The sequence below is a fragment of the Strix aluco genome, chromosome 3 (genome assembly GCF_031877795.1).
Source record: "Strix aluco isolate bStrAlu1 chromosome 3, bStrAlu1.hap1, whole genome shotgun sequence".
NCBI lineage: Eukaryota > Metazoa > Chordata > Aves > Strigiformes > Strigidae > Strix > Strix aluco.
Genome location: NC_133933.1, coordinates 23693910 through 23706887, shown reverse-complemented (window position 1 = coordinate 23706887; position 12978 = coordinate 23693910). Strand labels below are relative to the sequence as shown.

Genomic DNA, 12978 nt, shown 5'->3' with positions numbered 1-12978 from the left:
AAAAAACCCCCAACACTTTCAAGATACAATCATGGTTCGGGATTTGTCGTTATTATTGTTTAAATTTATTACTTTGGATATGTGAACTTTGCTGACTCCTTTAATCTGGAATGTATTAAAGAAAGCATTAGGCATTACAACATGTCATTGGATTATACTGTCCTGATTCAGCTACAGCTGTGGAAGGAATATATAACAGGAGATCCTGTGGAGTTATACATTTTAGACTTAGATCATCAATTGCCATAGAGAAGATAAAAACAAATGTAGCTGAGCCTGGAAAGAATGTTGCTAAAATTGGAGAAACATTTAATGTGAGCAGCCTAGGGGTGCAATAACTTTGCCTGTAACTTAACAAAACCCACCCACATAAAACATACCAAGAGAGATTGCAGATTGGACTCTCTGATCTGCAGTCTGCCAAAAAAGCAAACCTGACTTTTTTCCCCTTCCTACAGATGCAGGCTTGAATGGTCCCTGCAGAGTGTTAAATATATATTACCCATAATAACAACCATATTACATTTGGACATGTTGCTAATTCTCCCCCGGCTGCTCTGTACCTTGCTTGCAGTGGGAGGATGCCCCTGGATATCTAACGGGGCTTGAGGCTGCCGGCAGAGCAATTCCCATGCTCCACATGGCGAGAAGGAGCCTGCTCACCTCCCCCTCACCCCAGCTCCTCCTCGGCGCCCTGGTCTTCTCTCTTTTGAGGGGTGCACATGGGCTCCCTCGACTATTGTATTTAAGTACCCATTTATTGAAAATGCTCTGAATGCGTTTAGCTCAATGGGATAAAAGCTATTCCTACGCCTCTCCAAACACCTTGTCAAAGTACAGCTGCAATGAACAAGGCTCAGCAGTGAGCTGAAGGCCAGGCTCCACTCCTGCCCTTTTCCCAAGCAGCAGAGATTGGAGATGGCTTAGTGAGAAACGAGAAAAAAACACCCAATCCTAAAACGCTCTTTCCAAAAAGTCACCCTGCAGATCTTTCCATTTATAAAACTCCTGTCCCCAAAGGCTCTGAAGCACTGTATCTATCAACAGGCAAAACCCCCATGTCTCTGCTTCATTAATTCAGTTTAACATTGGATTTACCACAAGATGTAACTGGATACATGCAGGGGAGAGCAAGGCGAAAAACCATCAAGGATCAAAACTGCAGCACACTCCTGCTGGCTTCAGGGGAGCTACAACAGCTTTTATCAGCATTTTATCTGACCCTAACAAAAGGAGCGAATTGTTTAGCAGAGGAAGAGGGTTCTTTGATTCTATCTTGCTGCAGACAAATTGCCCAAGCAAGGGCAAAGGGACAGGAAGCGAAGGGGGAGGAGGAGGAGGAGGAGGAGGTGATGCTGAAGGTAGGTGCTGCTGCTGTTTAGCCCTCTGCTAACTTCCACTCGGTGCCATATTTCTGATGGCCCCTTCTGCAAACACTGATGGCAGGGAGAGGGTTGGGCCTGCTCCCTGGCATAGCCAACCTACCAAGACATTATGCTGATTATTCCTGGTGCTGATGTATCGGTGTTCATTCAGGCAAAGCCCAAAGCATTCAGGCTGAGAGGAGTTTCATGACAGTGAAGACTACAGGCTGAGACCTTCCTCTGCTTCACACAGTCCAAGAGCCCTATCTTCCAAAACCTCAAGTACAAGACTTAAAGTCAAGGATGAAAGCCCAGAAGCCAAGGATGAAACCCTAGGCAAAACTCACATCAATTCAGTGAGGTCGACACCACAGCAACTGCAGGTGCCAACCTCTCTGCAAATCAAATGTGTGAAGCAAACAGTGAAGGGACAATCTGATTCTGTCCTTTGAATCAAACTCGTTAAAATGTCTGTTGGTATGTCACTCCAGAGCCTATATATGTCTTTCAGGGAGACGAGGGATGCTTTACTATTACTTAAAACCACAACAGTGCTGAATGCTAATGCAGTTCCTGTTGTGTAGTGCTGATCAGATAATACACTGTACTGCTTACAAGCAGAAGTTGTAAGTGCTAAGCACTTGCTGTTTTACCCCCCTAGTTCTCATTCCAAAAGGAATCCTTGTGTTTCAGCTAGCAATAAATCTTAGATCTGAAAGGAATAATTGAATTCCTTCTACTAGGCTGTCTCTTTTTCCATGTCATTAATGAAAAGAATGTTCTTTACTATAAAAAACTCACTTCTTTCTTCTCATGGATGAAATGTATGATAACATTGAAATAAATATCGTGAGAGGGAAAAGGCTAATACGGGTCTTAGCAGCTTGCAGCAGCTTCAGACTCAAATTTTGCCAATCTCTAAGAAACTTAGGTCAGAAAATGCCGGCACTCAGTTAACGCAACCCATGGCTGACTACAGCAGTGAGCGTCTCCACAGGCACGCAGCCGTGACAGCAGCTCTCTGGTGGTGAACTCCCACCATGGCTGGGAAAGAAGAAGCTGCAATCTACGTTTTCCAAAAGCTTCCACCAATTCTGAACGCATTCATGGCACATACACCCAGACTGAAACTTGCAGCTGGAGACCTTGAGCTTCGGAACATACCCACAACAACTCACGCTGAAAGGCACTGGTGGGTGATCATCCCTGTTACAGAGCAAATCACACATTTTGCTGCCTAAACACTGATTTAAAAGCCAAAACAGAGGCACTTGCTTTTGAAGCTGGTAGACCTCAGACTGGAGCAGCTTCCTGAACTACTTGCAGCCATTGCGCAGGCTATGCATGACCTGGCTTTTTGTGTGTATAAATAAGAATGAAATTCAGATAAAATTTTATAAAGACATTAACGAGTACTTTAGAAGCAGATTCCTCTGTCTTAAGCACACTCCTGGGCTAGTCCTCAAGATCCCACCAGAGTCAACAGAGAAGAAAGGTGCCTTAGGAGAAGACTTATCCCGAGGAGACATCCAACGAGGCTGAGCAAGGTGAATTCCCTAAAAGGGCAATTTCAAGTGACCCAACAAGTGTGGAAGCCCACATTCCCCGAAAAGTAACATTTGAGAATAGGGATTAGGCTGCAAAGTTACTCAGTGATTTGAAAACATTAACGTTTAGTTCTCAGTGTCTGTTAAATATTAACATATCTTTTTTAGAAAGCTTGGCTGGGCTTCATTGGAAGAAAGCAGGTCAAATTTACTTCACAAATTTACCTACTAGTATAAACAAAATAATCTCTAACAATTACAGAAGACTAAGCTTAGCTGAGATGACATTTAACATCATACATAGATGCCATTATTTCTCTAGTGAGTTAGGACAGATTTACATGTAAAGAAAACATTAGCTCAGCACTGGCTTTCAGTCATCGCATGGCATGTGAGAGCTCAGTGCTGCGCTAATATTTTCTTCACATGCAAATCTGTCCTAACACATTATAGAAATAATATGGAAAATATGAGACAGGTGGCTGACTATGGTTTGATTAGTTTTTGTCATTGCAAGGCTCTAAAAAGGTAAAGACAAAACTGTAAAGTTTCCACTGGTCCGGGAACTTCACTCTGCGGACATTCAGCTTAACATCCGAAGGGTCCAACCAGCCAGGCTCCTGACATCCTGTGATTCCCTTCACAAGGGGATGAAACCTGGCTGTTTCCAGAGCTGGGAACCCTAAGGATGATGGACCTAATGTTTGCTCTTCCTGCACCTTGGAAATGCTTTGGGCTTTTTTCCACTTTTTATGAATGCTTTCAGTGTGAAATTGTTTGAGAAACAAAATATGCAAGAGACAGCAGCTGTGCTAGCAAGTAAGTCCCTCTATGAAAAGGATCTGCTATGTGCCATATAATTCTTATGCTGTCAGTCATGGAGAACGTGCACAGAGAAGAAACCCTTCCCAATGAGTTTAAAAGTGCTGATCAAAATGGATTTGAAATAGCACTGCTTGTCTCCCATTGGGTTGTGGCAACATCTTGACTTAGCCTCCGTGGGTGGGAGCCCATAAAAATGCCGCTTATTCCCCGAGAAGGCCACACGAGTAGATAGAAGACAAGCTACCAAACAGAGTGGTGCTTTGTGAACTCCTTGGAGTGCACAGCCTCCATCTACGAAGAGTGTGAAGCTCTGCTTAGCCAGCCTGGCACCAGCGGATCCTCATCTCATCCCAGCAGACAAAACACGCCGTGCTGTCAGGCCTGCTGAGCAGGGTGCTCTGAGAGTGGAAACACAGAGGTGTCCACCTCATTCTCCTCTTCCTCCTAGTCTTCCCATGGCAGGGCTGAAGGAGGCTCCATCCTTTGACAGCTTACCTGGCGTGCTAAGCACTTCCCTGGGCAACGATAGGCATTACTAGAGTCACTCTTCAACAACAAGCAAGCAGGGCCCTAATACGCTAGACATTATATTGATACTAAATTGGTGATACTACTCACAAGCTCATAAGCTTAGGAGCTTTTAAGATAAACACGGTGGGAGGAAGGACTAAAATACATAAACACAGTCAGCATAAAGATATACATTCACGGGGCTTGCATGCATCACCATAGCCATGTGGTCATGGTTTCTGTTACACAGAGACTTCCTGATCACAGTGACAGCTAGAAAAGGGAATAAAAGCATATTTAATTTAATTGATTTTTATAGGAACAGATCAGGATTGCTGTTGTCAGCTTGTGCCTTGGAACATCTCAAAGAGAAATATGCAAGGGTCTCACAGGCCCTTGGCTGACACCAACCCTATCTAAACTTGGCTCCTTTCAGAAATGTGTTACAGCCATTGTGTGTCAAACAAATAAATCGATTAAAAAAATCACCTGTCAGCAGCAATGCCGTTAGCTTTTTCCAAAAGCTCTTGCCATTTTGCACAGGTTAATGGAAGTCTCTTATTCTGAGCAAGCTGCTCTGCCTTTTGAAAGAAGAGGTTTCACAATGTACCGAGAGTCACTTGATTACTATTCTGCCGTATGTCCTTGCGTTTCCACAGCAGCTGTGGGAAAGCCAGGAAGAGGAACACTGAAGTGTCTTGCACTGTTTTTCCAGGAGGGTGTTTTTTTTCCCCTTGACATGTCATTTTTCTATAGTACGTACTTGCACAATTTCTGCCTTTCCCCCAACTCGTCTGTTGCTTTGTCTCTAGTTGCTGAGGAATTGACAAACCAGGGTATTTAGGTCAATTCACGGTAATGACCAGCACTGGAATATCTTTCGCTTAAGGGGTGCAGCCAGCTTCCAAGACTGGGGCCAAGCCTCCTGCTGCCGAGTACACCTTGGTCTATCAGCTCTCCCTTGGGAAGAGCAAACAGGGTCCCCCAGGAACAGCAAAACTCATAGACTCGTATTTTCCTATTGAAGTCAATGGGAATCACAGTGAGAACAGGGCTTATTTTGGGTGTGAAATCCCCCTTAGGAGCCAGGCTACTGTCTCAGGCTACCTGTGCCACGCAGAGCCTGGGACAGGGAGCACCTTCTCACTCCCCTATGCACCCAACCTGTGTGATCAGCCAGGAGGAAGAAATCCTCCCTCAGCACAAGACGTGCTGTGATGGAGAAAGGTGCCTTCTAACAGCCGCTGCGTCCCCCTGGCTCGGGCAGTGGGTGAGCAGAGGCATCCTCTCCTTCCCCAAACTGCCTGTGCTGCCATCGCAGGGGGTGCATGGTGTCAAACCATGGCGTCCCCATCCCAATGTGCTGCCTGGACAGGCTGTCCCTCCCACACAGCCCGAGAAGTGTAATTGCTCAAGTGTCTTTGAAACCTTGCAAGCATCAATAAACAAGCATGGGGTTTCTCCAGCAGCAGCCCACAGCCTGGGGAAAGCCACAGCTGTAAAAGCTCTTACATGGTGGTTTACTCAGACCTTAAGTGGACTTGCAATTAGACAACAGCAAAACATCGAATTGCTCTTACGGTCACTGCACTTCAGAAGTCTGCTATAATCATGGCAGGGTCACCGCATCCCAGCGCTGCGCAGCCCACCGGGCACCAGAGCACTCCAGGCGGGGACAGGCAATGTACTGAGTAAACTGTTTCAATAAACAAAGGCAGAGCCCGTATCAGCCACCAAGCTGCTCCAGGTCACAGTGTCCAAAACAGTGGCCACACTCCCTCCCTCCCTTTCGCTAGGCAACGTCATTTTCTTACTGGCCAATTTGCGGGCCTGACCACAGATGAATTTTCCTACCTGAAGTACAAATGGAGAATGAGTCTCTGCCAGCCCGTTTCCCGGGGACGCCAGAAGGAACTGCAATAGACAGCCGGACATCCCTAACAGATTTGCTAAGCCAGACGGCCTCCAGAAAGGAAGGGCAGAAGCAAGCCTGCTGTTTATCAAATCTGTAAACATGCTATGGGAGATGTGCGGCGCAGACCATATCTGCAGCAAGAACTGCTTTCCTGCTGCTCGTCATTACCTCTCCCCCAGGTACAATAGCCCTCCCCTGCGCCAGCAGCACCTGGTGCAGACAGGCAGGGCTCTCTCCCTGCCCAGCGTTCATCTACTCAACCCAGAGGCATGATGTGGGTTTCTGTCAGCCGAGGTCTCCCAGGGTTTATTTTGACGGAAAAGCAGGAGTTGCGGAGAGAGCTTCTCACACATTCCCCCTCATTACACAACTCATTTCCAGACCATGTGCGTTGTTAAAAGGAAAGAGTGAGTTCATGAAAACAAATGAGTGTGCAACCTGAGACTGCTTCAGTAGCTGCCTTCTGCTGTCATTATGGATTTAAAAGATGTTGCCAACCGGTACACAAAGTTGGGTGTTATTTATATGAATCAGCTTTGAATTACTGGGCATTTGCGCACGATCCTGCTGAGAAGTTGACTACAACCTGCCAAAGCCAGTGATCCGCCCTGCACGGGACCTGTGGAGCCCAGCGGAAAGTATCATTGTAAATCAGCCCAGCCACTCCTGCTGAGACGACTCCAGCACTGAAACACAAAATCAAGTGTACCTCCTCAGGCTGCCTGACACATTTTGGACCAGATCTTCATCTCGTTTAGCCTGGAGTAGTCCCACTGAGCCCAGCAGAGTTACTCTGATCTTAGACCTGATCTGCTCTCGCTCTGATCCAGGCCTTTTGGCAATACAAATGAGCCTTGCCTGTTCACTGCCGAGCCACCAGCCTGGACGAGCTCGCTGGAGGCCACGGGAGGCTGCGCAGAGTCAGCTTGAGGCTCCAGGAAGCTTTCCACAAGAGCATCAGGCATGATTCTGCCCATCAGCGAAGTGTTTTCAGCAGCAAATCAGTGGGATCTGGCACTAGGAACAGTCATTAGTATGGAGAATAGAGCAGAGATTACTACAGCTCATGCACACAAAACTAGCAGAATTTAATCAGCAGGGGGATTGTAGCAGCTCCCAAAGGGAGCAAGCTGATTCATCAGTTGAGAGCCCCAAAATACAAAACTGTCTGCAAACACGATGAGCCACAGACTTGTAACTTCATTAACTATGCTTCCACTCAACTGCTTCTCCATCCTGAGCAGAAGTGAGCCTGAGTTCTTGGAACAGGGCAAAACAAGTAGAAAAGCAAAGATATTTATTTCAGCCTGCTGTTTTACAGACCACAGTCTTGTCAGTTCTTCATGAGTTTGATATCTTCACTTTACTTAGATGTTTCCCTGCACTGGTCTTCCTCATGTCATTGAGCTCAGCAGAGTTTCACCATCACATATTTAAAATTAAGGAGCCACTGGGTTGCCCTGAGTTCTTCAGGGTTTGTCAGTGTGAGGCTCCAGTGCTGAGCTTGAATCAGTGAAATGCCTCAGCCAGAGGACAGGAGAGCCCACGTGCTGGTCAGAGAACCTCGTGACAGACACCCCGCACTGGGGTAAAATGGTTCAAAGCCCTCCGGATAAATTGTGTGACAGCTCAGAGCAAAGCATAGTCTGTGCGGATCATTCAGACATGGAATGAACTCCCCAAGTGACGCAAGAAACCCCATGAGTGTCTGCCTTTGAGAGCGCCTCAAAGCCCTCCTTTCCGAGGAGACCTTTCTGCTCTAATACAACACGATGCTTTCTCTTGCCTGAAGCCTCCCAACCAGCCCCACAACAAGATCTGAAACAAATGAACTTAATATAAATACCTAATAAAAACATGCTTACCTAAAATATAAGATACCCCAGAAGCAAAAAGTTTTATTCAAAAGGGGAATTACCAGAAATTCTAGGGATTTTTGCTTCCATGTGAAAAGGCACACAGACACTATGGTGGTGGGCATCAGTATAAATTTTAACAGACAGTTGGCCCACACAGTTTTGACTCCAAGGAGGAAATAAATTCTCCCTTAGGCTCTTGTAAACCATGGGAAACCTCCAGCACCCAGGGAAGCTGTGCTGAGGGAAAACTGAGGTTCATGATGACATGTCAGCAGAAGGCTGCAGTCCGTGGGCGCGCGCTAAGCATGCCGGCGGGCAGCTTGCAGTGCCGGGGAAGCTCTGCAAGGACTGTGCACGGTGGGATGGGTACTGCTGCTCTCTCCTGCGAGCAGGGGATTTTCAGGCTAGGAACAGGGATAAGCTTATCATGTGAGGGAAAGCAAGCACCGCCAAGCAAATGGAAAGTTTCTCTGCAGACCTCTGCTGCGACAGACCTCTGCCCTCCTGCTGCAGCTGTGCCTCGGAGCGAGGATGCTGCCAGCCCTCACACCACCTCCCCAGAGCTGGTGCAACACTCACCACTCGGGGCTTCTGCTGGTCCAGGGTTTGCAGGAAGGCCGGTGTCTGGTCCAGGGTGCGCTCGGGGTCGCTGGAGATGTCCTCTTCGGACTCCTCCCAGGATGAGGAGAAGCCCGTGGAAGAGGCTGAGGATGACGACAGCTTCCGGACGGGCAGGCTGCCGGGGGGCACGGCGCCCGCCTCCTCCTCCGGGCCCCCCAGGTCCGTGACGATGACGGCGGGGATGCTCCCGCCGAGGGCTGTGCGCTGGCCCTCAAGTCCTGTGGGGACCACCACCACCTCTCCTCGCCGTGGTGCAGGCCCTGATGGCTCCAGGGGGCTGCTGTCCTCTGCTAGCCCCACAGCTGGGACCACCATCACCACTGGCCTCCCCGAGGGCTCTGCAGTGCTCGGCCAGACCTGCACCCCACCAGCACTGGGGGCTTCGCTCTCCCCGTAGGCTCGTGGCCGCGGTCCGGTTCCAAGTCCCACCATCGATGCCACGGGGCTGGCGGGCCGGGGCCGGGATGGCCGGGGGCTCCGCGGCAGCTGGGCAGCAGAGCTGTGTGCCTGGATGTGTGCCTCGAAGAGCCCCACTTTCTGGTTCACCTGGACATTGTGCAGCTCCCGCTGAAGCTGCCGTGCCGTGGGGGGTCCTGGCTGCCCCTCTTCACCCCGGCTACCCCGCCGCCCTCCGGGGCTGCCTGGCTGCCGCGGGGGCTCCTCAAGCGGCGGGAAGAGGAAAGCGGGGCCCCGGCGCGGGGAGCGGGGTGGCACGGGGGCCGGGCTGAAGACGGGGAGCGGGCGGCAGCTGCCGGGTGTCTCCGGGCCTCTGGGCAGCACTTGTCTGGGGGGAGGCGGCGTCTTGCTCCCGCCACTTGTCACCTCACTGTTGCTATTCATCATCACCAAGCTATTGAGCGCATAGCAGTACACGGCCATAGTAGTCAGCCGGGGCGCACAGGGGGGCCGCCGCCGCTGCCGCCTCGGCGCTCAGGCTCCGCGGGGCTGCCGAGGGTCTCTCCACGCCGGGACCAGCAGCATCGCCGGGAGGCAGCAGGGGAGCTGGGCTGGCCCCGGCCCGCAGCTCCATAAAACGGGACGGCTGCAGGGAGGGAGAGAGAGACAAGCGGTGAGAGTAGCTCTGCACCCTCCCCTCAGCTCACCCTCCAGCTGCGCACACAGCTGGCCAGATTCTTCCCTTCCTGTGTGCCCCCCTCCCAGTCCCTGCATGCATCCCCAGTGTGCCACCCCTGGGGACATGACCCAGCCTGGTCAGAAGGGTCTGAGCCAAAGGGAAATCAGGTTTGGGGCTGTTTCCCCTCTTTCCTGCCTTCCCTGCCCCCTCTCCAGGTGGCCGGTTGATGCAGCCGCAGCAGCAGTGTCTGAGAGGACACACAGTCAGCAGCCATTCCCGCACAGAATTAGGGAGTTACAGCCAACTGGTGTGAGCTGAAAGTTGGCCACTTTCAAGTTTTGGCCCCAAAAGCTGACATTTTTCTGATGGAAGGGAAAAACTCCAAGCAGCTCAGGTTTGTCACCTTCCAGTTTGTCACCTATGGCCAAGATCAAGCCTCAAGCATGGATTTCTGTTCAATGACACACGTGAAGGCTCCCTGCTTGCAGAGTTTTGTATGGTATGGGACCACATCCCCACTACTTCCCTAACTCACCACGTGCAACAATGGGGCTTTGCACACCTTCGGAGTGCCCTGCCTAGCCGTGCCTCCCGGGCGCCCGCCGGCCTGCCGGGCATCGACCGCCCCAACCGCCTCCAAGTCACGGCCCGGATCCCACACGCAGAGATGTGTGGTGGCGTTCGCCCCGCTGTGCGTGTGAGCGTGTACGCGTGTGAGAGAGGCTCTGCTTTGGTGGGTGGCTCTCTGTGCCCCTCCGGACTTCGGCGTGCCTGCCTTCATGGCCGTTTGCTCCCTGGGCCATGGGGGTTGCACCCCCCATCCCATGCTGGGGCTTGGGAACCCATGAGATCCACACAAACAGGTTGCCCACACGAGTGTGCAGGTTTACTGACACACACGTGTGCGGACTCTGGCTATGGGTGTTTGGAAGCGCCTGTGTGCGATGCGGTGCACAGTACCCCTGCACATCCCCCTGTGAGGCTGTGGCAGGTAACTGCCCCCAGGTCTAAGCGCAGTCCCCAGCGACGGGGTGACCGAAAGGCTCCCCATCCCTCCAGGCGCTGCTCGGAGGCAGCGTGAGGCTCAGCACAGCCCAGGCACCCCCTCTTTGCAGGGATCCCCGGCACCGCAACGCTCCCCACGCTCCGGCTCGGCTTTGAAAGCGAGCACCGGCACAAGGTGCTCGGCCAGATTTTGGGGTGCAGGACAGCCCGCTTGGGGCCAGGGCAGGATGCGGGGCAGCAGCCAGCCCCTCCGCCCGCCCCCACCTCGCCCCTTCCTCCCTGCGGGGCCCGGCCGGCACCGCGCACCGCCCGCGGCCGTCCCCGCGGAGAGGCAGCAGCTCGGGGGGGGGCCCCCGCGGCCGCTCGGGGGGTGCCCCGGCGGAGGGGGCGGCCGCGTCCCCCCACTCGCCGCCGCTTACCTGGGAGCGGGATCCGCGCCCGCCCTCAGTGCACGGTGCCCGGCAGCTCCCGCCGGCGCCGGCGGCCGCAGGGCGCTGCAGAAACCATCTCCGCGGGCGCGGTGCACGGCCGGGAGCCCCGCTCGCTCCGCGGGTTCAAGCGGCTTTCCTCGCCCCGCGGGGGGGCCGGGAGGCGCCGGGCTCGGCCCCTCCGCGCTTGGGCGGCGGAGGCTGCGCGGGTGGCTCCGCGCTCCGGCCAGGTCCGCGCCGCGGCCCCGGCGCCCGCTCCCGGTGCGGCTGGAAAGGCGGAGAGGGGAGGAGGAGGAGGAGGAGAGGGAGAGGAGCGGCGAGGAGGAGGAGGAGGAGGAGAGCGGAGGGAGGGGGTAGGAGAGCAGGAAGGAAGTTGTGAGCCTGTCTGGGGTTGAACTCAGCGGAACAAGTTTCTTTTTTTTTTTTTTTTTGCTCGCTCGGCGCTGCTCGGCTGGAGGGAAATACTGAAAAAAAAAGTTTCCATTGTTAACTAAAAAAAAAAAAAACCCAAACCACCACCGCCGCGTTTTGGCCGCTGTGGGTTAAAGATACACGAGCCATTTTCCACCCGCGGCCGGAGCGAGCGGCGGGGGTCGCGCCGGGTCCCGGCGCCGCCGGTGGGCACAGCCCGCGGGTCCCGGCGCAGCCCCGCCGGCACAGCCCGCCTCTCCTCCCCGGCGCGGCCGCCCCACGCCCGCCGGCTCTTGGTTCCCGGCCCGGGCGCGGCGGGCAGGGCAGGGGGTGCTGCCGGCACCCCGGGATGCCGCGTGGAGCTCCCCGCCGCCCCGCTCCCAGGCGCGGCCCGGCCGCGGTCCCTCTCCCCGCGGCTCCGCACGTTGGGACATTCGGGCCAGAGCAGGGCTGGGGCAGAGCCCCCCTCGCGGGGCTGCGCGGCTTCGGGTGGGCGCGTCCCGCGGAGGGGAGACGAACCCCCCCCCCCCGCCGCGGTGGGGCTCTCGGCACATCCACTCGCTGTGGCATCGCCCCAGGTTTAGGCAGGGCTGTAGCTGCCCCGTCCGGGACGCTGTCTGTCCGTTTTGTCGCAGGGCAGGCCACAGACCAGCTCCTTCTCGGCTCCTGCGGCCCCCAGGAGCGGGTCCCGCTTGGCAGAGGGAGCAGGCTCTTGGCTGTGATACAGCGTGATTTCTGTATCAAGATAACTCATTGGAAATAGTTGTCTGCATGTCAGCACTTCGGGAGAGCAGGCTCTGTGATTCGCTCTCAAAGCAGTAGTCAAGGTCAAACCCAGATGGCAGTTTTGGGGTTGGTCTGGACTGGCCAAGGGAACAAAAAAAAAAAAAGTAAAAAAGAACAGTAATTTGTCTCTGCTAGGATTTCACAGCCTGGAATTTCCCCTAGAGAGGGAAATTGATGTCACAGCAGATCAGCTTTTTGTAATTAAGACATAACCTCTAGAGCGTAAACAGGGGCAGAGAGGTCTCCGAATCTGCAGAAGGTGTGCACTGCCAATCCCACAGGCAGACAGACAGAGACACCCAAAATGAGCTTATGTTTGTTTTTCCAGTAAGAGAAATGCTATTTTGAATTCAGTGCAGGAAAAGAGATTTTTAGACTCTTTCCACTCCAATCCCTTTCCTCAGTGTCTGTGCTTGGTCAGGAACTGGTCTTTCATGAAATAAAGTATGTGATCAATCTTTCTCAGAAAAGTGACCCCGCTGAGTACAATGGCACTATTCATGGGCATAAGCTTCTCCCCGTCTGCAAATATCTGCAGATTCTGGTCATCTCTTGCTCCCATTCCCTCATGTCTGCTTGCACACATCAAAAAGAAGGAATGTTTGAAAGAAATAATAAATCCAGGAGTACAT

At 52.9% G+C, this 12978-nt stretch overlaps 1 protein-coding gene across 1 annotated transcript in view; it reads right to left on the bottom strand.

Annotated features, from left to right (window-relative positions):
- ITPKB (inositol-trisphosphate 3-kinase B) overlaps positions 1-11654 on the bottom strand; it is a 70091-nt gene extending 58437 nt beyond the window's left edge. Inside the window, exons 1-2 of the mRNA XM_074817761.1 lie at positions 11141-11654; positions 8600-9683 (exon numbers count right to left, since the gene is read on the bottom strand). Coding sequence (XP_074673862.1) covers positions 8600-9520 — 921 coding nt within the window. The 5' untranslated portion in view covers positions 9521-9683; positions 11141-11654. The remainder of the gene's footprint in view (positions 1-8599; positions 9684-11140) is intronic.
- Positions 11655-12978: the final 1324 nt, after the last annotated feature.